This window comes from Furipterus horrens, unplaced genomic scaffold, assembly GCF_987537825.1.
Source record: "Furipterus horrens unplaced genomic scaffold, mFurHor1.1.pri manual_scaffold_7, whole genome shotgun sequence".
Lineage (NCBI taxonomy): Eukaryota > Metazoa > Chordata > Mammalia > Chiroptera > Furipteridae > Furipterus > Furipterus horrens.
In genome coordinates, this window is record NW_028327177.1 from 65,248,066 (window position 1) to 65,271,964 (window position 23,899).

A 23,899-nucleotide genomic window follows, 5' to 3' on the forward strand; every position below is an offset into this window, starting at 1 on the left:
GAAAGTCTTCCCTGACACTCAGGTGTAATTCACGTCCTCATCATTTCTTTCCAGAAGATTCCTTAGTGGCCTCCCTAACTCCAGTTTCTTTTTTAAAATAAATGCTCCACTACCAGAATGCACTCACTGAAACATAAATCTAGTCCATGTTACCTGTTACAATTTTTTAATGGCTCTTTTCCACTTTCAGATAAAGTCCCATTTTTTAGAATGGCATATAAATCCCCTGACATGGCTCCTGCATATCTCCCATTATTCCTACTGAACTTCAGCCAACGAAGCCACTTGCATTCCCAGCAGAGCCAGGCTCTCTCTCACTTACGTATTCTGCAGGTGTGGGGCCATCCCATTTCCCGCACTTTGTATCTCTTACCCTCCACCCATCCGTTACAACTCAACTCCATGTTAGTTCCTCTGAGAAACCTTCTGGCATAAGCTGACAGATTCCTCGATCTCCTCTCATCCAAATTCCTAGAGAATCCAGGAAATGGAACATATATATCACTTCTCTATCCCCATGACCAAATCATCACCTCCCTGAGAGGAGGGATTGCCTTTAATCTGTACATCACTAGCATTAAACACAGAGGTGGCACATAACAGCTGATTTCATGAAAAAAAGGTACCATGTCCCAGTTTATTTAAAAATAAAAATCAAATCAGCAGCTTAATTCTTGAAACTCATAAATAAAATGTATTACAGATATATTCAAAGTCAACCAAACCAATCAATCCCATAAAGCAATATTTTGGGCTTAACAATGTTCTTAAGAAATTTACTGATTTACTTACAAATTCACAGTAAAAACTGGTACCACTTCAAATAGTACTTGAGATCCAATAACCCCATCTTATTTTCACTACTGCTCCTGCTGGAGGTGTTAAGTTCTCAACGACAAGAACTGCTCATGTCCAAGATACTCAGCACCTGACTGATTCAACAACCACTGTTTCGATATGTGACAAACCCTATCAAGGGCATCAGTGAACAGGCAGTCAACACAGGCAAAACTCCAACATGGTTACACTTCACTTACCAAAAAGTCAGTTATCTGGTGACATCAAGTCTCCACAGAACCGAGTGAGAATTAAGCAGAGGACTGTTGGAGCTGTCAAAATACATGCTGAAGTCCATGTACTAAAGTACATAAACTTACCTAAGTAGAGGTTGCGAGGTTCTTATTCAAACACTAGTTGTTTTTATTTTAAGCACAATAAATTTGATAACCAATTTCCCAGGCATCAGAATATTAAAAGAAGAAATCAAGAAGTCTAAGCTAAAAATGCAAACACAGGAGCAACAGCAGAAAAAGATGACACCCAAAGGTGAAACATAAAAACTATATAACTAGGGGGTTATTTGGTTCAGGAGCAATAATTCTATATATTTGAATTATGACACAATTCAGAAATTAATGTTTATAATTATGACCTTGGCCATCAAAAACAAAGACAAAAAAAGTCCCAAGTATTTTAGGTCTAACAAGGTTCAAAGACAGTAGATGACATATTTTATAAAGGAATCAATCAAACAATTAAAAGTATTACATGTATAAAGAGTCAACTTTCTATCTGTAGAATAAACTGTTTTGAAATATAGCATTTTCAAATAACAACAGGGATGCTACTTAAGCTACTAATCATTGTCAGACATTAACCATTTCTCGTAACAACTGGTATCATTATAATTATAACACATCCATTTTGAAACAAAACCTGGACCTGCTGCTCATTAGTTTATTGGTGGTAACGCTATCCAGACACACTATGGACACCATACGAAGGGCCATGGTGTACCATAACTATGGACACCATAGCTAAGGACATTATAATAGGTGAACTACCATTCTTTAACAGATCTCCACAGAGCTTCACTACTATATGCCTTTCAAGGTCCTTGATATAAAACTGATTCATATGTGAGACTATTTTAGGAGGCTTTTATGACATTAATAACTTTTATGCTGTAGGATTTAGAGAACAGCATTTTAGAGTGAAAAGAACATTCACAAGCATTGGTTATACACAGCTCTGGGCCTGAGTCCCTGCCTTGGTAATGTCCAATTGTGTGACTGGAACACTTAACTTATGCTCAGAGACTCATTTTTCTTCGTTTGGTAAATGGGAATAACAGCATCTACTTTCAATACTTCTTATGAGAAATAAATCAGATGATATATATAAGTATATATCCTAATGTAGGTTTTCAAAAACCTAGTTATTATGATTATCAGATGGGATATGGAAAGGGATCTTAATGCACACTAGGACAAATTTTAGGAAACTGTGTGCTGTATTAATGACACAATAAAAACCATGATTAAAGAAAAGGGCAGACAGCTTCACATGATGGGCAAAGTGTTTTATATTTTTAAGTCAAAGTGTTTTATATTTTTAAGTCATAGTAGAAGCTCTCTGACTCAGTTCAGTTCATAAAAAAGTAGGTTAAAATGAGGACTCATTTAAAAAGTACACACATATACTGTAAAGACATTAACTTAGTAATTAATACAAATATTCTGATATAGGGCCCGGCCTTTGAGTTGAGTAGATGTTTACTCTCCGGAGCTCAACACTGATATCCTTAAATAAACAATATCCCACTGTAATGTCTGCAACGGCCAGGGTCAGTCACTTTAAAATAAAACAGGAACAGAAGGACATTCAGAAAGCAATTTCTTCCAGATTTTTATAATCCCTTCCACCTCAGTCTTTATGGTTTACTTGTCCAAACTAATTCAATAACACTTCCGTTTAAAAACAAAATCTCTCCTTTATGGAGTCTAATTATCTTTCATAAGAACAAAAACCCTTTCTATACTCATATTTTATTAGTTTATGCAATAATCAAATAAATTATTTCTCAAGAATATAAACAGGTTTTGGAACAAACACAACTAGCTTTTGCTAAACATATACCTCAACTAAAAGAAGCCAAAGTGCCCAGGTCCAGTAGAGGATGACTACTTTCTAACTGTCCACGCAATGTTGGTTATCAGTCAGTGGGTTTTACAGAAGAGAAGAGAATGTCAATTAATTCAGCAAGTTGTTATTCAATGATAATTACCAGAAGTTAGTGCCAGAGATGTCCAGATTTGTTATAATCTTATTTCTGATTTCAAAATATAAGCCGATATGAAATAAAAACAATATAATGATTACAACTTTTGAGGTCGGTGCAGTAAGATTTTAGGCCCCATTCACACCTCCAAAATCTCTAAATTTACATAATATTTCTATTTTGCAATTCATTCTAACTAGATCACAATACCTCTGACCATGCTTAAGTATAATATTCTGAATGTTACTATCAGTGTAGTATATTTCTAGAACTAAATTTTTTTTAAAAAAGTGTTTTCAAACACTTTTACATTTTTGTACTTGAAATATTCACCACCACTCACCCACATCCACTTTAAACAAGGAATGTAGCATTGCTCTGAAATTAGGGCCTAACTTCCCCCTCTACCCCCATAGCAATCTCAGAAGCTTTTCTGCACAGCTCTAAGAGCTTCTTGGGATAAAGAATGAAAACTGTTTCTTTAAACTATAATCAAAAACTAATTATTAAACAAAGAAATTATAGAACTTATTAACAGGGTGTTACTTTACAAATTAGGATATTCAGCTAACAAAAATGAGTTGTGATTCTTATCAATTACTCTAAATTTGAAATGCCACTGAACTTACTGAAAGCAATAATAAAACAATTAAAACATTTTGTTAAGCTGGGTATTTTATTAAATGAGTTATTTTTCATTGCACTTAATTAATCTTTACATTGTCCTAAAGTAGAATAAATTCAACTATGCACAAGTCTAAATAAAGAGAAAAGTGGTTCCCCCCAAAAAAATTTTTAAAAGGTTAGGTTGTTGATTAATAATAAACAAATTCTATAAATACCTACATCTTACTTAGAGTCACTTGAAGAAATGTATCAAAGCAAGAATCTATTACTGAGACTGAGTCTCCTAGAATCTGCTCAGTCATAGGCCTGACATCATGAAAATAGAGAGCAAACATGTATTCAGCCCAGTAAGTTGTTCTATCTGGTCAGTCATTAACTCTAGGTATGAAAAGGGGAAAACCAGAGACCCAACTGGATCTCATGACTTTTCCATTTGCTGTTATCATCCTTCCACAACGATAAAGACAATAGGTAAGATTTGTATAAAATATTTCCCACCCACAAATTTTGTTTTAGATACAGGTAGAAAGGCAAAGTAATTGAAACAGAAATTAAGAGTATTGCAAAAGTACCAAATCAGCATAATTTCAAAGCTAAGGGAGTTAACTATAAGATATCCAAAAGGGTTTTGGAAAGAACCTAAGCATTTCTACATGTAGCAATCAAGAGATTTAATAAATATTCTGTGAGAAGTATAACCCTTCTTTCCATGATAAATTGAAAACTGGACAACAAGGAATTTGCTAAGTTGGAAAGTTCTTCTCAGAAAAAACTATCAGACGACATATCCATCAGGGTTGGTAGGAGGGTAGGAAGTAACTGACCTTTCAGGTTCAATCCTGGCTGAAGTGAACTACTCCCTTCATCACATTTTAGAAATAACTACTAAACTGTGGAACCAGAGAGCAATAGGGTGAAAGTCTTGACTGTTATTTATCATTTGGGAAAACAAAGGGTGAACATTCAACTCTTCCCCAAAACTATTCTCACTGCTTTGAGAACACATGGATCTGGCCTAACTTGACTACCTAGCACTATAAAGAGAAATAGATGTATTTTCTGTCTTTTCAAAAACCACCAATTAAAGTCCAATAATACTTTTGAGGTATCTCACCTTTTATGAACACTCTTAAAGTACTTAGAAATGATTCTACTTACTCTTCATCCACTTCTGGCCTTTTACACACACAATGAAACTTGCCGCCAAAATCTATATAAAGATCCTTCTCCACAATATGAAAGATTCGTCCAATGACTATTTTATCCTTGGCAGGTCCCATCTGAGTGAGAGGAGAATGTCTCAGCATAGATGCAAAGGATTCCACATTTTTCAGAGAGCCCTAAATATGAAAAGATATATTTAAATGCATGTAATTCAATAAAGGTATAATATGGTGGGTATAAAAGTCTTACAGGGAAAAATTTTTAAAGTCAATCTGCTGTAGCAATAATAAAAAATAATTACATAAAATGTTGCTTTAAAAAATGTTAAGCTAACTTTGGAAGAAAAAAAAAAAGCCAGGTATACTCTTCAACTTCCTTTTTCTCCCTTTCCTTTGTGAAGAGGAGCCAGAGAAAAGCAGGCATTTGCATGCAGTAAGGGACAGCATGAATGGGGTGGCACAGAATGGAGTACGGAAAGTTAGCCGGGTTAGAAGTGTATGGGATGTCTGAGCACATGAGGAGGGCACCCAAGAAGGCAACGGATTTTATTCTTACTACCCACCATCTGCAAAAAAAAAAAAAAAAAAAAAGCCTCTAAATTAAGGTTTAGTGGGAGTTACTATTCTTTTAATACAACTTTAACACATTAAGATAAAAATGTCCTTCAATAAGCAGGCTGAACACATATTCGTTATGTAATATTTTAAATGGCTTCACCTTGTTATAATTTTCTCCAAAGGAAAAACAGCTTGTTTAATTGCTTTGTGCTGCTTATTTCTAGGAATCATTTTACATAATGAATTTATTTGAGGTGTGGCTGAAAGAATAATGCAGGCTGATTACTTTTTTAAAAACTTACAACATTTTTTCTGCGAGTACAGATTTGTGCCTTTGATTCATCTTTAGTTCATGTAGGGTGTGATATGTGTGCACCTTGGCTCAAACTAAGGAAAGTTTATGTGAGAGAGTTAATTACAGAATATTAACAATTTGATCTGACTATGTACATCATGTATTTGGGATGAGTTTTACATTTGTTTTTTAAGAGAGAATTATTAAGAGTTTGGTAGTATACTTACTTTAAAAACTCAAAACTATATTTCTGACTTAATGTTAATGCATGCGGTACTCCCAGTATGACAAACTTGAATGCAGGCCAGGTGGCACTTGGTAAGCAGAAGAGCACAGGCCAGTCTAAAGTACAGCCACTACTCATTTCCATCTGCAACTAGTCCAGTGTTGCATCACCTTTTGATTTTCCAAGAAAAGCCAGAAATCCATATATTAATGTAAAATTTCCAATTTTTAAATGTTTACATACTGAAAAAAAGTTTTTCATTTTATAAATCTAGCAAAACACATTTTGGCCCATGGTCCAAAAGTTTATGAACTTTGCCTCAAAAAAAATAAACTCAAAATGTGTTTGGCTAATGCCAAGTCCCTTAGAGACTGGAGGGGGTGCAGTGATGGATTTGTTTCAGTGGGTTAAAACACACTGGGCAGGAATCCTCAGCATATAAGGGTCAATCCAAACCAAAGACAAGTCAGTAGATGTAGATTCCAAGTAGAGCTAAGGGTAGCCAGGAATATTACACTTTGAGCCATAATAGTAGTTTTATAACTCCACACAATATATTAACAGTCCTTAATCAAGCATTTTGAAAAAATCATTTCTTATTGCAGAGAGCCAAGGATGAAACACATTCTACAGGCTCAAAACAGACAAAGCTATGAATTGTCCTCTACAGGTAATGCAAAGGAAGCCACCAGTGACAAGGGCAGCTACTATGATCCTCTGATGGGACCCCTAAATCATTCACAGGAGCTGCCACCAGAGTAGCTGAGAAGAGCACTGCTCATGGGAAGAGCAGAGAGCTTATCAGCTTGAGGGTCTCATCCTGCTCACAATCAAACAGGGCTCTTCCCACTTTGCTCTAAGACCTGCTTTCAGATTCTCTCTCTCCTGTGGCAGATAGCTCCTTCTCTTGCACCTCCTCCTTTCCTCTCCCTTACCCCGCCCCTTCCTCCATTGTTTTCCTTTGAAAGACTTTCAATTGAAGCCATGGTCTAAATAAAACATTTTTAGATGACAGGAAGATCCAGTAGTAAATCCAATAGTAAAACATTTATGGAAAATAATTCGGCCATCACTAGGACCTGTTTGTAAAATACCATAATCTCTTTCATAACTGTGAAGAGACCTTTGGGCTAAAATAGTATGACAGTACATGGTATTTCCCCTTAAGTTTCAGAAAATAATTGAGGGTTCTCAAATATTTAAAAAGGTATCTTGAGATTTTTAGTAAATCTGTTCTGACTATATATTACATTATAAACTTTACAAAACTGTGAATAATTATTTTTATTGAGGTATAACTGACATGTAATATTATATTAGTTTCAGGTGTACAACATAATGATTCGAAAGTTGTACACACTGAGAAATGATAACTACAGTAAGTCTAGTTAACATCCATAACCATACAGTTACTAATTTTTTTCTTGTGATGGGAACTTTAGAGATCTATTCTCTTAGCAACTTTCAAATATGCAATACAGTATTAACTATACATAAACATGCTGTATATTACATCCCACGATTTACTTAACTGACAGTTTTCACCTTTTGACCCCTTCACCCATTTGCCCACCTTTGGCAACCACAAATCTGTTCTGTTATCTATGAGCTTAGGTTCTTTTGTTCTTGTTAATTTGGGGTTTTAGTTTGTTTGTTTAGATTTCACACACAAATGAGATCATACGTTATTTGTTTTTCTTTGTCTGACTTATTTCACTTAGCACAATGCCCTCTAGGTCCATACATGTTATCAAAAATTATAAGATTTCCTTCTTTTTAATGGCCAAATAATTGATGGACACATGGCTACTGTAAATAATGCTGCAATGAACATGGGGGTGCATATACCACTACAAGTTAGTGTTTCCATTTTCTCTGGACAAATACACATAAGTGAAATTGCTGTGTCATATGGTAGATTTATTTTTAATTTTTTGAGGAACCTCTATACTGTTTTCCAAAGTGGTTGTAACCATTTGCAATCCCACCAATAGCGCACAAGTGTTCCCTTTTGTCCACATCCTCTCCAACACTTTTTGACAATAGCCATCTAAAAGGTGTGAAGTGTTATCTCATTGTGATTTTGATATGCATTTTCTGATGATTAGTGATGTTGAGCATCTTTGTATGTACTTGTTGGCCATCCACGTGTCCTCTTTGGAAAAATGTCCTGATCTGTCCATTTTTAAATCGGGATTTTTTTGTTTGTTTTTGTTTTTGCTATTGAGTTGTATGAGCTCTTAGTATATTTTAGACATTGACCCCTTATCAGGTATATGATTTGCAAATATTTTCTGCCATTCAATAGGTTTACTTTTCATTATGTTGATGGTTTCCTTTGCCACAAGATGCTTTCAAATTTGATGTAGTCCCATTTGTTTATTTTTGTTTTTGTTTAGTTTTTCATGTGAGATTTAAAAAATCATCTCTAAGATTGATGTGAAGGAGCTTACCACCTATTTTCTTTTAGTAGTTTTATGGTGTCAGGTCTTATGTTCAAGTCTTTAATCCCTTTTGAGTTAATTTTTCTTTATGGTGAAAGATAGTAGTCCAGTTTCATTCTTTTGCATGTAGTTGTCCAGTTTTCCAAACACCATTTATTAAAGAAGATTATCCTTTCCCCATTATATATTCTTGGCTCCTTCGTCATAAATTAATTGACATCATATTGTGGGTTTATGTCTGAGCTCTCTATTCTGGTGACCCCTGGATAAACAACTGAATTTGCTTTTTAATTGTACCAACACTGTACTTTTTGGAAACTATATCAAATAATTAGACAAAGCTCTCCTTCAAAAATATCACAGTGTAGAACTATCTCTGAATTCCGCATTTACTTGTCAAATGGCTTCTAAAAATATTAAATGTAGCATAGCAACTCTCTCAATTCATGTTGAAAACCAACATTGTTAGCTCCACTCTTGCTGATGCTGACACAGAGACTGTAGGCACACTGTCACCTGCAGGGTGTGTTATGGAGCTAAATTTCCAACCCTGGTTATGAAAACTTGTCATAAAGCTCATTTATAGAACTGTCATAGGTAAAGCAGATGCCTTAAAGTTGATTGCTTTCTTTAAGAACTGATCATAGGACTTCTGGTCAAGACAGAGGCATAGGCAAACATGGCTCACCGTCTCACACAACCACATCAAAATTACAACTAAATTATATAAGAACCATCACTTAGAACTGTCAGAAACCAAGTTGAATGGAAGTGCAACAACTATGGAACTAAAGAAACTACATCCATCCAGGTAGGAGACGTGGAGATGCGAAGATGTGGAACAGGCTTGTTCCACACCAATATGTGGTAGATAAAAATTCTGGAGGAATATCTCAGGAGCAAGGAGTCCCAGACTCACACCAGACCCCCCAACCCAGGGTTCCAGTGCCGGGAGGATGAGCTGTAAAAACCAGCAGGTTGGAGTCAATTAAAGAAACTACTATAATCCCAAGCAATTCCTATTAACTGAGACTCCCTCCCTCTGGGTTCCATCACCAAAGTGGCAGTTTGAGAGGCACCAGTGACATACGGAGAGGAACTGAATTGTTCAGCATCGGGGCAAGAGCTGGGGGACAGGTTTCACTCAGACAGAAAGGCAGGCAGAGGCCATGTTCCGTTTCTGAGGCCCCTCCCCCAACCCCAGAACCACAGAGCCAGCAGGTGGGTGCCATATCTAAGACTCCATAAACCTGGCTAACAAAGTTGGCTCCAACCTGAGGAATCCCTGAGGCTCCACTGCACCCAACTTACGGGCCACCCAAGCTGTCAACAGTGGATTTTCTATATGAATGGCTAGTCTCAGCTCAGGCTTCACATCTTCCAAAATCCTCTCAAACTTGAAAGAGCCAGCCTCAGTGAGCCCCCAGCTTCCGTACCTCTGGCTTAGTGGCCCCAGGCCTAGCACTAGCAGCAGCCAGCTTGCGTCACTGTTTCGCTTCGCCTGGGAACCTCCAAGCCTTGCACAGGCAGTAGCCTTCTGCAGATTGCTAGGTAGCTCACGCTGGGTGACTGATCCTGGCCTACACCACCTGGGAAACCACACAGCTTGCACACCTAGGGTCAGGGAGAACCACTACCCTACCCCCGCACAGCTGATCCTCCACAGAGGGCAGAGGTAGGTGGTGAGTGGTCACAGCTAGTCCTTACAGTTGACTGGACTAGGTAAATCCCTCCCATTGACCTGCTAACAACGATCAAGGCTCAACTACAAAAGGAGGGTGTACACAAACCACACGGATGGCGTACCCCAAGCACCCTGCTCGGGTGAAAGGGGCGGCTGTGCCACAGAACCCTACGGGACACCTGCTACATTAGACCATGCTGCCAAGATAGGGAGTCATAGCAGCTCTACCTAACACATAGACACAAACACAGAGAGGCTGCCAAAATGAGGAGACAAAGAAACATCGATCGCCCAAGTGAAAGGACAGTTCAAAACCCCAGAAAAAGAACTAAACAAAAAATGGAGATGAGCAATCTACCAGATGCAGAATTCAAAACACTGGTTATGAGGATACTCAAGGAACTTAGTACTTCAACAGCATAAAAAAGATCCAAGGAGGGAGCATTTCTCAATCTGTTGAGATGTTGCTTCCCGGCAACTCAGTTTGGCTCAAATAAACTCATCAAAAATTCTGTACGGTCTGAATGTTTCTTACATGGACATTAACTTGGAGTAGTGTGGCAGGATTCCAAAGAAGCCCACCCAGCGCCACCTTGCTGACTAGGACTCTGTGCTAGCTACCAGCAGGGGTCCATTGTGCTTTTATGTATTCTAGTTCTTTGCAAAGGGTGAAGTTGGGTGAGTTTCAACTGGAATTCCGGATCTCCCTGTTTTAAGATAGGAGGTCCTGACTTTATCTGAGCTGTTTTCTTACATTCTTGAGGTGGAACTAAAGGTTAACGGTTGACAGAACCCAGGGTAAGGCAGGACTGGGGGAAAAAATAACGAGTGGCTGTTTTTCAACTTGGGCTTTTCAATTGGTATTGCTTTCTGAGAATGTGAAGTGCAGACTACAGATCTTAAAATAAAACTAAAAGTAACATGGGAGATTGTGCCTCCAAGGCCAGAAACTCCCAGACCCCAGCCTTCATTAATCCGCCTGGTATGAAGCCTTGACTTGAAAGTGCATTACAGAAATGGTAAGATTTAATTAGAAATAATATCAGTTTAAAATGGCCAAAATGCAGTTTTCTTTCGGCTACTAAATTAATTTTTATGCATGCAAAATTAGAAAATCCCAACTCTAAAACTAAACTGAGTGAATGGGAAGTGTATATTGATTTGGAAATTAAAAGCTTCTAGGAGGAACACAGATAATATATATTTTTTAAGTTAATAAGAAATTTTAGGGAAGATGGAGGCTTAGACGGACACGCTAAGTCTCCCTCTACAACTAGAGAGGAATACAACTACTTCAAAACAAAGGATAACTAGAAATTCCAGAAAATAAAACTACACGGAAGCCCAACATATGAAGTTATAAACCAGCGGTGCCATTCGGGCAGGTAAGAGTTAAAGAGGGCAAAGCTGTTTGCGGAGCGGCGGGGGGCGAAAAATCCCAGCGGCAGTCAAGCCCCTGGCAGTGCGTGACCCCAGCGCTGGGGAGATGGCCACCGCATTGCCTTGAACAGTGAGGCCCAGGGGGGCGGGAGGACGGATCCCGGTCTCCTAGCTGAATAACTGTGTGAATCCATTTTGGACCCCCGCCCCCAAAGAAAGAAAGCACCACAGGGCTGCGAAATAGGTCGCAGACAGGCGCCGGTCGCTGACTTGTGACGCCAAACGGCGCCGGTCGCTGGGTCATTACGAGTACACAGGCACTGCCCCCGACAGCCGGCCCAAGAAAACAAAACGCATCTGTCAAAATGTGGCAGACAACTATAGAAATCCCGGTGACACAGCTCACCAGGCAGCAGATAGAGAACCTGACAGATGAACAGATAAGAAACCTGTCAGAGGCTCAGTTCTGGGCCATTGTTATCAGGTGGCTTACAGAATTCACAAAAGAGCAGGAAAAAGATAAGAAAGAAGCGAAAAACTTTCATAACGAAAGGAACAAAACCGCATACGAGACAGATGGTGAGGAAAAAAAATCCAGAGTTCATTTCAACAAACTGGAATATGGAGAAGGAACAAGCAGTCAACCAATGCAGCGAGAGGAAATGGGAAGCAACAATGAGAGGATCAGAAACCTCTGGGACAGCTATAAAAGGCCCAACATAAGAATCATTGGTTTGGCAGAGAATGAGGAAGATGAACTAGAACTTGAAAAATTGAGTGAAAATATAATAAAGGAGAACTTCCCAGACTTGGGGAAGGGAATAGACTTGCAGGTCCAGGAAGCAAGGAGAGTTCCCAAGAGACTGGACCCAGGGAGAACCACTCCAAGACACATTATAATCAAAATGTCAAAAATTAAAGATAAAGAGAGAATCTTAAAAGCAGCAAGAGACAAGAAAAGAATTATGTACAAAGGGGTCCCAATTAGACTATCAGCAGACTTCTCAAGGGAAACCCTACAGGCAAGAAGGGACTGGCAAGAAATATTCAAAGTAATGAAAATCCAAAACCTACAACCACGAATACTCTATCCAGCGAAATTGTCATTCAGAATAGAAGGACAGAGAAAGTGTTTCCAGGACAAAATAAAACTGAAAGAGTTCATTAGATCCAAACCACTGTTATATGAGATGTTAAAGGGACTGGTTTAAAAAACAGAAGCTAAGGAGATGAAACAAAGGCAAACTAAATAGGCAACGAGAGTGGAAAAGGAACCGTGGGTACGGGAAGCATATTGGGGGGAGGTCAACAGGGAGGGGGAATGGGGAAAGGGAGGGAGATGATATAGGAATTGGGGATCAAGGTAGGAGGGAATGGAATAGACGGAGAGAGGTTGGGAGGAACTGTATGCACAACTAATGGACATAATCTAAAAGGGGGGGACAACTGGAGGGAGGGGGGCCACCGGGTGGAGGGGAGCAGAGGGAAGGGAAATTGGCACAAATGTAATATTTTAATCAATAAAACACATTAAATCTGAAAAAAAAAAAAAAAGAAATTTTAGGGACTGTTTCTGAACTAAAGAAGGCTTTTGAAGCTAATAAATGCCAACAATCCATTCCTTCCTCTCTACAACTCTGAAACCAAAGTTTGTCTTTGAAATGCAAACACCAGGTCTCTAAGAACTCTTAGCCGGCCATCTCTTAAAATGCAAAGTTTTTGGAAGGGAAATCTTATCAAAAGGGTTGAAAAAACAAAAAACCTTTAACCATATCTGATCAAATCAATTTAATTTACTTCAGCTATTCCTTTCTAAATTAGTAAATTTTGATTAAGGTTTTTGGCTATCTAGATATTTTGAAATGCTAAAATGTTGATGCTAGATAAGTCTTGGGTTCCCCTGCTTTTGGCTTTTGTTGCAGAGGCTGTGGAGTGGATGTGGAGCTAATAGTAAGTGTCTTGTTTATAAATGTCTTTGTTAGAGGTATGTTTTTGAAAGTGAGTCTTTGCCAACAGAGGAACCTATGTTTCTACAGGTTATGAAATGTGTTCATAAAAGTCAATCTAGGGAATACTGGCTGCTTAGTTTTGGTTATTATTGGAAACTGAGGTTTCTAAGAGTTAAAAATTCAAATTAAGTCAGAGACAAATTGCATGAGATAGAAGGAATGAGATAAAAATACTTTTGAGGGAAAAGGAAGAAAGTGAGTTATAGAGATAGCAATTTCTGAATGGATAACATTTGTGAAAATATAAGAATTTGTAAGTTTTGTAAGAGGTTGTGAAGGTTGCAGAAGTTTGTGGAAGTTTTAAGTTTACAAGCTTAAGTGGCTAACATTGCCCTTGTCTTCTCTAGAAAATTAGTAATTCAGATTACATGTATGGTCTTGATGTATATGGTTTTAATATAATATGTGTTCATCTGTATAATATGTATAGTGTGTTTTTTCCTGCCTCCGGATGGCATTCCTAGAGTGTAATATTTTATTGGCCTAAAAAAATTAAAATACTTATGTAAATTAAGCAGGATCCTGTGGTCTAGACAAAGTATTTAATAATTAAACCTGGTTTAAGTTTGATTGATGTCTTTTAAAGTTATTACCATAAAATATGTGTTTATTTTACCCAGATTTACAAAAAAGGCTTATGTTATGGTCTTTCGGTTAAGTTTGTTTGACAAACCTTCCCAAAGTTTAAATTTTAAGAGACTTTTTAACCGAGAAATGACTTTTGAGTTGTTCCAATGAGCCCTGGAATACCTCAAGGATTTATTCTCTCTCTTTATAGAGGAAAAATTTAAAACAAATTAGGCCTATTTGAGATGCTTGGAGTTACATAGGAAGCTTTGCCAAAATAATAATAAGAATAACTGCGTTCTATTTGTATACCTCTTTGCTTCCACCTGGGAAGATTATAAGTTTACTTGGATAGTAGGGCCCAAGGGAGAGTTCAACCTACTGCCTTAGATATTGAAAACTGATTTAGATGATGTTAAATTTCCTAGAGATTCCACTCTAATCCAATATGTGGATAATTTAGTTTACACTCTAGGAATTTACTACGTTCCCAAAAGAACACAACAGAATATCAAAGGACAAGCTCTGATTCTGTTTACTCCAGATAAAATACTTTGGTTACCTGATATATAAGGAGGGGCTATTAATTAACTCTGAAAGACTCAGCCGAATCCTATCTTTTCTTCTTTTAAAAATAAGAAAGAAGCTTAGTATAAGAACAGAGTTGCTCAGAAGGCCATCAAGATGCAGCGAGCAGGAAAAAAGAAGTTTATTGAGGGAATCGGCAAGCAGGTAGAGCTGTGCCGCAAGGGGCTCTGACTCCAGACTCCTAGGGAAGGAGGGAGTTGTTTTATAGGGGGAAGAAAAAAGGAATTATTGAATTGTGGCTATCTTGCAGCTGTAAGCATGATGGACTGATCAAGGCCAAATGCGGCTCAGCTTGACGCACCCTGCTATTGTGGGTAACTCCCGGCCCAAAATATCACTATCTTCCAAGTAGCTGCAGGTGGGCGGGGAGAGGGCATGGGAACTGAGGCTGTCATTCTAGCCTTTTTGTTTTAATAAAAGGAGGTGAGGGGTGGGGTGTGTTTTTGGGGGTGGCAGAGTGGTTTTGTGTGGCAGAGACTGGTTGGGAGAGGGGTCATCGAATCTCTCTTCTATAACGACTTCCTGCTGAGTTAGGGCAATGGGAGGGGGTTGACTGCGGCTCAGGGGTCATCTCTTGCCACGAGTTGATATCTGAAAGATCTTAATAAGAGTATATTATGGACGGCAGAGGCTGTCATGGATTGAACCATTTTTTGAATAAAGTTAACTAGCAGTTTGAGGAAGTAAGGGCTAAGGGAGAGGAATAATAGGAGAAGAAGCAGTGGCGTTATGAGAGGTATTAGGATCACTTTGAAGGGAGAGGAGAAGTATGAGAGGAAGGTTCCGAACCAGGATTTTCCACATGCCCGTTCCCTACCTTGGGCAATAATGTTAATGTGTTTTTTAAGTACTTGAGATTTTTTCCTATTATGTCTGTATTGTTAATGTAAAAACAGCAAGTTTCGTTTAGTATGGAGCAAGTTCCCTGCTTCGGCTCTGAGGATGTCTAGGACCCTCCTGTTTTGGAGAACTATGTCTGCTAGGCTGTTTAGGGATTCTTGCTGTCTTTCTTCCTCTGCATAAGGGGGTGCCTCGGTAGGCATTGTGAGGAGGATGGAAGAGGCATGTGCTTGTTTTTTTTTGCCTCAGTGTTTGTTTTGTGATTTTTCTGAACTATGAGATCTGTCCTGGCTAGATGTCCCTTGCAGTGGATAATCACTGCTTTTGTCAGGAGCTGAACTGCTTGTAGAAGTTTGAGAATGAGATGTTTATTGATGATGGGAGTGTGTTTAGAGGTGAGATATCCCCCTCTTTTGTAAATTAACATGCGTGAATATATGATGTGATAGGTATATTTAGAGTCAGTGTATATATTGACCCAATGATTTTTGTAAGGGCCAAGGCCCGCATTAGGGCAATAAGTTTTGCCTGTTGGGAAGAGGTAGGGGAGGGCAAATGTCCCAACTCAATGATGGAGGCAAGGGTAGTGGTGGTATATTCTGCTCCCTTTGGGTCGGTCTTGTAGAAGCTTTTTTCTATAAACCAGGATTCCGCCTGGGGTAGAGGGGTGTCTTGTATGTTGGGGAAGGAGTGTAGTTGCTGAGAGTGTCCTGTAGTCAGGCATCAGAGACACGTTCTAAAAACTGAAAGATAGTGTGTGTGGGGGCGAGGGCTTTTTGTACAATAAAAGTTTTTGTGAGATGAGTAAAGAGTAGGGTTCGTGGAAGGCTTATTTAGAGGAAAGCGGGGCCACGCAACAGTGGACAGAAAGATATGCCGACGGGCCTGGACTTCTCCATTTAGTTAAGAGAGATTTGAGATTACAGACTAAACACCCAAGAGTGGTATTTCTGGGTGGAAGGGACTGGCCGATTCCCATGGTGACTGTTAGGGTTAATATGAGGCCGAGAAGGAGGAGGAGGGTGAATCCAAGCCAACGTTCCCGGCTCTGCAATCTGTTGAGATGAGCGTCCCCATTTCGACCAGAGAGTGGAGGGCCAAAGACCAAGAGGAGAGGTGCTGATTCGTCCTAGGCATCACTAGGAGTCATCAGGCCCCAGAGAGTGGGTCCGGATTGACCCAAGGAGTCTGGTAGCTCTGAGAGTGGTTGCAACTGAGCACTCAGATTTAGAGCTGGACTGCCCAGAATGGTCTCAGAAAGACCAGGAAACAGAACCACTGGAGGAGACGAAGGCGGGGACTCACCCATGAATCTGAGGGCCGTTGTTGCTTGGGAGTAAACGGCAGCTGGGGAAGGCACTGGAGGAAAAAGGAGGTGAATGGGGCCAGCAAGCCAGAGGGGAAGCTCGAGCCACCGACTCATGGAGGTCTGAGCAACTCCAGGTCCAAGCATTGGGGGCTGACTCGAGGCCCGAGTCTGACTCGGGAGTCCCGGTCAAGCTGGTGTCCCAATCCCGGGTTTCGGCACCATAATGTAAGAATGGAGTCACTCACAAGGCCATCAAGATGCAGCGAGCAGGAAAAAAGAAGTTTATTGAGGGAATCAGCAAGCAGGTAGGGAGCCGTGACACGAGTGGCTCCGACTCCAGACTCCTAAGGAAGGAGGGGGTTGTTTTATAGGGGGAAGAAAAAAGGAACTGTTGAACTGTGGTTATCTTGCAGCTGTAAGCATTAAGGACTGATCAAGGCAAAACACGGCTCAGCTTGACGCAGCCTGCTACTGTGGGGAACTTCCGGCCTAAAATATCACACTCTTCCAAGCAGCTGCAGGCTAGCGGGGGGAGGGCATGAGAACTGAGGCTGTCACTTAGAGCATTCCTGGGTTTGACTGGATATTGTCATAGCTGAATTCCAAATGTTTATTAATGGTCCAGCCTCTATATCTCTTATTAAAATCAAACTGACCTGATCACCTTCTTGTTCCTGGGAATGGTTTTTAAGAAACTCCTTGATAATGCTGATCTGCTAATTTAATTTGGCTTACAAATGGATCTTGGAAAAATAAACAAGAATGTTGTTACCGAGCTGAATATGCAATAACATCCATGGTAGACATAACACAGTTTTTATTTACCTGAAGATCTGCCCAACAAGCCTAATTAATTTTTCTAGCTCACACTTGTCAATCAGCCAAAGATCAAATGGCCAATGTTTACACTGATAACAGCTATGCCTTTGGTGTACCTCATAACTTTAGAATACTGTCAAAGCAGCAAGACTTCTTAATTTTCTCAAGGCATCTCATTAAAAAAATAAATAAAAGCAAAGTAGATTGCAAAATTATTAAACGTCATACAAAAATTGAAACAATTGGCAATATCACAGAGGAACAATTTCTAACATAATTCCTGTTGAGTTCGATTTTTCAGCTGTTTTAGACTTAAATAGGCATGTTGATTTCAAAACTGCAGTTAGTTTTCTTCTATCACGTCAAGTCTTTTCTGTACAGCTTATCTTAATGTGACTACTCTAGGCTGGATCGCGCCTGGATCAAGGCAAGCACTAGTGCTCTCCTATTGGCTGAGAGCAAATCTACCTTGAGTGGGGAGGGGTGGGGGACAATGTTGGAGACCAGTGACAGGTTCATACCTGTCTAGGCTATTCAGTTACACATGGGACAGTGTGATGAGAGGTTGTGTGCTGCTCTATAGAGTGAATCGTATTCCGAAGTGTAGTCCAAGTTCTTGTCTGTATACAAGGAGTTAGCAGAATTTATTTTTTTATTTATATACATACTTATTTCCTTTCCTTCAGATCATGTCTGTGTCTGCTATTTCTTGTCGTAAGTGCCTAAACAATCCTGATTTGTTTTGTTATATCTGTGGCAGTTTCACCATTCCCAGTTGAAGGACAAACATCAGTGCATTTGTCATGCAAGCCTATTTTGCATATTTTGAAGTAAAACTTGGTGATCAAGAGAAGTCTTGGGCCCCTCACAAGGTGTGCAAGCAGTGTCTCAGGAGTCTACGAATGTAGACAAAGGGAACACATGATAAATTGCCATTTGGTATACCAATGGTTTGGCGAGAGCTCAGAGATCATTCAAGTGACTGTTACTTTTGTATAGTAAATATGTCAGGATATAACAAGAAAAATAAATGTAAAATAGAGTATCCTAGTCTACCATCAGCTATACGCCCAGTGTCTCATTCAGCTGAAATCCCAGTGCCAGTTTTCACTGAACTTCCCTCTTTTAAAAAACAGGAGTATGGTGAAGAACTAAGTGACAGCAACAATAAAAATTTTGAAATTGAAGATGAATCAGTTCATAAGGGATTTGATCAGCATGAGCTGAATGATTTGGCACGAGATTCAGGACTATCCAAAAAGGTTTCAGAACTCCTAGCATCAAGACTGCACAAGAAAACTTTGCTTGAAAAAGGAGCGAATGTATCCTACTTTTGATCAAGAGAAAGTGCATTTCTGCAGTACTTTCAAAGTGACAGTGGCTTTGTGTACTGCCATAACATACATGGTTTAATGGAGGAATTGGGAATTTCAATCTGTAACGCAACTGATGGCAACTGTTCATCAATAGCTCAAAGCAGAGCTTGAAGTGTGTCCTCCTCCACAATGGCAATTTATTTGGTACAGGCCCAGTTGGTCATTCAGTTTGTTTTTGTGAAGAATATGAAGACACAAAGAGAGTCATTGATCTGCTGCAAAATCACAAGCACAATTGGATCATCTGTGTTGACCTTAAAACGGTCTGGTCAGCAATGCGGATACACCAAGTATCTCTGTTTTCTGTGTATGTGGGACAGCAGAGCTCGTGAGAAGCATTGGGTGGAGTCGAACTGGCCTCCAAGATTTGACCTCAAACCTGGTGATCCAAACATTCTACATGAGCCACTTGTTGACAGAAAAGCAGATTATATTCCCACCTCTGCACAGAAAACTGGGTCTCATGAAACATTTGTTAAAGCTTTGTCAACTGAAGGAGACTGTTTCAAGGATCTCATTTTGGCATTTCCTAGCCTGTCATTTGAAAAGATAGAATACTTTAATATGTATGTTTGGTAGCAGAACTTTACTACTTGTACACAATTTAACTTATAGTAACAATATATAGCCTTTATATGAATAAAATAACTCTAAATAAACAGTATATTCAGGTAATTTTTTCTTTATTTTCATTTGTATGTACATTTTGTATGATTTTTGGGACAAAGAAACGGTATCCTGTACTTTAAAAAGGTGATGTGACAGAGAAAAACTGGAGTCATTTTTGGATTCAGATGCCAAAAGTCAGTCAAAAACAAGTGTCAGATCTAACTCAACAAAAATTGTGTTCCCCAGTGTCAAAATTCCAGGGCTTTCTAAAGCTGCCACCATGGAAACAAAAGGAAAGTATTTAGCTGATGCTGTAGCTAGACAGGCAGCATTAAACAGCCAAATTATCTAGACATGAGAATGCCCCTTGATTCCTAGTAAATCAATAAAAACTCTTTGCTAGTTCCAATGGACAGATCCAGAGAAAAAGAGAATATGGCAACAAAAGGGGCAACCTTTGTCCGAAATAGATATGACCTGGACCCATTCAGAAACCAATCTTGTGTCGGCCTGCAAACCAAGTGTCGCTGGTTTGATTCCCAGTCAGGGCACATAACTAGGTTCCACATCAGGTCCCCAGTTGGGGGAGCGAGTGAGAGGCAACCACACAGTGATGTTTCTCTTCCCCTCTTTCTCCTTGCCCCTCTCTCTAAAATTAATAGACGAACAAATTAAAAAAACAAACAAACCAATCTTACCTATAGGCGATTAATTACCTATATTGTACTGTAACACGTATATGAGCTAAAACTAGAGTCCTAAAGGATGATTTCATGGAATAAACAATATTACTGGAAACCTTCTTTCTCCTATTGTATCTCATAAAGTATAGAGCAAATGTTCTATCTGTCCAAAATATAGCCCAGGAAAATCATTTCATGGGGCTCAAGGACATTTCTCACTTGCTTTATATCCAGGTATATATAGTAACTGGATTTTATTCAAATGTCACCATCTCAAGAATACAAAAAATGTATTGGTTATGATTTTGTATGTTGAGGCATTCCCTTGCAGAAGAGCAATAGCTTTAATGGCAGGTTTTTGTTTTGGTTTTGTTTTGTTTTGTTTAATTAAAAATTTAGCCCTGGCTGATGTGGCTCAGTGGATTGAGCAGCAGCCCGCGAACCGAAGGGTCGCTGGTTCGATTCCCTATCACGGCACATGACTGGGTTGCAGGCCAGGTCCCCAGTTGGGGGTGTGCAAAATGCAACCACACATTGATGTTTCTCTTCTTCTCTTTCTCCTTCCCTTCCCCTCTCTCCCAAAGCAAATACAATCTTTAAAAAAATTTTTAAATTTAAATTAATTCCCAAATTAGTGAATTCCCTCTGAGTGGGTGACTGAGGTGCTCCTTTACTAGAAAAACAATGCAATCCATTTGTAATATTTGGCCTGTTCTACATTATTTTCATTGTGCCTATCACCAGTTCTCTGGATTGGTAGAACATACAAATGATATGATTAAAACTCAACTAGGTAAGTTTTCAGAAGCTTTTAATCTCCCTTGACCAAAAGCTCTCCTTATAGTACTCCTCAGCCTGTAATCTATGGTAAATATAGCCTTTCTCCTTATGAAACAGTCACCAACCACCCTCTGAATCTAGATGAAGGGACGTACGAATTAGCTTTACTAAAAGGAGACACTCTGCATTATTATTAAGGACTCATTACCCAGCTTATAGGGACTAATAAATTAGTAACATTTCACAGTGCGCTCCTCAGAGACAAAGACTACAACGAAGAAATTTTTGTCTACTGGAAAAGATATTACAGACTGTCTGACATGGTTAGAAAGGACCTTATCTGGAGCCTAACTGCAAACAGACATTTGCCTGTCTCTTGACACTGGCCTCTATCTACAGCAAAGATCAAAGAGTCGCCGACCACGAAGGCCAACAGCTATCCCAAGACATCAGTAAGCCTTGGATGCTCACAAATTGATGCTGTTATTGAATAAATATATCTAAAATAATTTTATAGTTATTATCCTCCTTATGGCTTCCTAATGGAAACAATATCTGTCTTCCAGACCCCTTCCCTTATTAGATATGAAAAATTTAACATAGGTACCTGCTAGTCTCTCCCACCCACTAGAAAATAATCGTCTTAGTTATTAGTTATGATAATGAAGTTAACACTTTGTTGACCACACACTGGTTTTCTCCTACTATCAATATAAGCTTTGGTATATTTTTCTGAATATATCTATTATAAAAGATCCATTTTGGGCAAATATCTTCAAGAACACCTCCCTGATAATTCCACAAGTAAAATTATACATGGATCCAATATAGATGAGTATTGTATAGTTATAGGAACAGATGATGAAAAGCTAAGAAAAATACCTGGATGTGATGGGGAAAAGCTTGCACTGAACTGCCCTATGTGTCACAATACTCTCCTGTGCTCGGACTCACCAGCCATGCTCTCATGGCTAGATGTCCATGAAACAAGAAAAAAAAATCAATGAGTCCTCATTTCAAAAATTATTGGGATTACTTTATGGGTATAGATATGTCTGTAAATAGCCCACCCTCCTTGTATCCTGGATGACTGTGGGAAGCCCTATGGAATACTCAAATTCTAGCTCATTTTGGGGTTACTGCTACCCATTTAACTATGGCATGGGAAACTCAGTATTTTTGGATCCATTCAGTATACCCTAACTGCTCCCTAGCCATAGCTACTCAATGGCTACATTTCTAGTAGATCCAAAAACTTTTGACCTCTAGAAGAAATAAAAGGGGGCTAGTTGGAGGATTAGGGGCTGGCCTTGGTATTCTGGGACAACCTGAACTTACAGTTAATGAAGAACTCTTTATCTAAAATAGGTCATACAGAGGGAATGCTGTTTCAAAAAGAGGGAAAGGGGTGGGAAGCAGCATGGAAAGCCAATAAGACCTTAGCTCAATGGAGAGAACAGACCTGACTATAAAAACTCATGCACAAACCCAACAATGGGAATGTGCCCGATCCTTAACTCAGCAGGGTCCAGTGTCCATGCTAATGCAAATGGAATCTAAAATAGCTCTGAAACAGTGGCCTACTATAATGGGTACAGAAGCCCAGGCCAGACATTTATGGGACTCATATGGTCCCCTTGGATTTTGGAAAATTCTGAATGGGAAATGTAATCTACAACACTGTGTCTTAAAAGCCCAAGCACCTTGGTTAGATCTTAAGCTTAAATTCTTAGTAGTTCAACTGGCTGGCATAGAGACCACCCTCAACACAAGGATACTTCCAATGGGAAGTAGATGGGCCATATTTTAAAATAATGACCAACGGAAACCCACCTCAGTATTTGTGAAAATTGAAAAAGTGAATGGTTATGCCCCTAATCTATATGGAATGCTGAACTCACCCAGTCCTGGCCTACTGTATCTACCCCAACAAATAGAAATATTTGCTATATGAGAAAGGGATGTTTCCTGGGAGGGTTAGAGAATTCTTCTGTTATAATAAGGTTATTTTTATTGTAATAACACCAAGTTTATGTAATATGCTACTGGAATAAGTGTAATATCGAAATTATAGGCAAAATAATTTTGAGGTTAAAAAAAACCTATGATAATACTGATACTGAAAATCCAATATGTTGGGAAATTGAACTTACTCCTCTCCATTAGTCATTTCTATGGAAACTAACCTGCCAGAAGAAAAATGAGAGCTTCTGGATATTGAAATAGTAGAAAGTCTTAATTCGTCTGGTCAAACATATCAAAGGTACAAATAACAGTTCAATAAAACATTGGTGATGATACATGTAAAAGGTTTTTTGGTTGGCTGGGATGCTTGCACCCCCTCAGACTCTTCCTTGTCTAGTATTAGATGCTTTCTGTTCCTAATCGGTGTTACTGGTTTATTACTGTTACTCCTATGTAAATATTATATTAGATGCAGAGAAATAAAATTTAAGACAAGTAGCAAAAAGACTCGGATCATGGTAGCTCAAAAAGTAGAAATGATCCAGAATATTTTTGAATGAGGGCATACAGGATCTGATTGCCTCCCATTCGCCTGCCTTTTTGAATAATAACAATTTAACCTTAAATGCCACCTAAGGTTATGGTTTTGCCACATTCCCAGCATCTGCCCTATTCAGCAAGACAAATGCTAATTCTGAGACTTCCTAGGAATGAGCCTTCCTAGCATGGTGGGACCTCATTATCTAACCAAATGGTTGGTCATCAATGTATCCTTTGGATTGATTTATGACCAAAAGGGGGGGACATGTGGAAGAAAAGAGGCCACATATTACCTGACAAGCTCAGGGAGAAGAAGCCTGTGAGACAGCCTTACAAACTCAAGAGACCTAAAATAACCACAAAAGATGGTCTAAAA

General features: G+C 39.0%; 1 protein-coding gene across 2 annotated transcripts in view; it reads right to left on the bottom strand.

Annotated features, from left to right (window-relative positions):
* Positions 1 to 23,899, bottom strand: part of MRPS28 (mitochondrial ribosomal protein S28) — a 114,885-nt gene that overhangs the window by 78,683 nt on the left and 12,303 nt on the right. For both annotated transcript variants that reach the window (XM_090283761.1, XM_090283762.1), the window contains exon 2: positions 4,847 to 5,028. In XM_090283761.1, the coding sequence (XP_090139887.1) occupies positions 4,847 to 5,028 (182 nt within the window). The remainder of the gene's footprint in view (positions 1 to 4,846; positions 5,029 to 23,899) is intronic.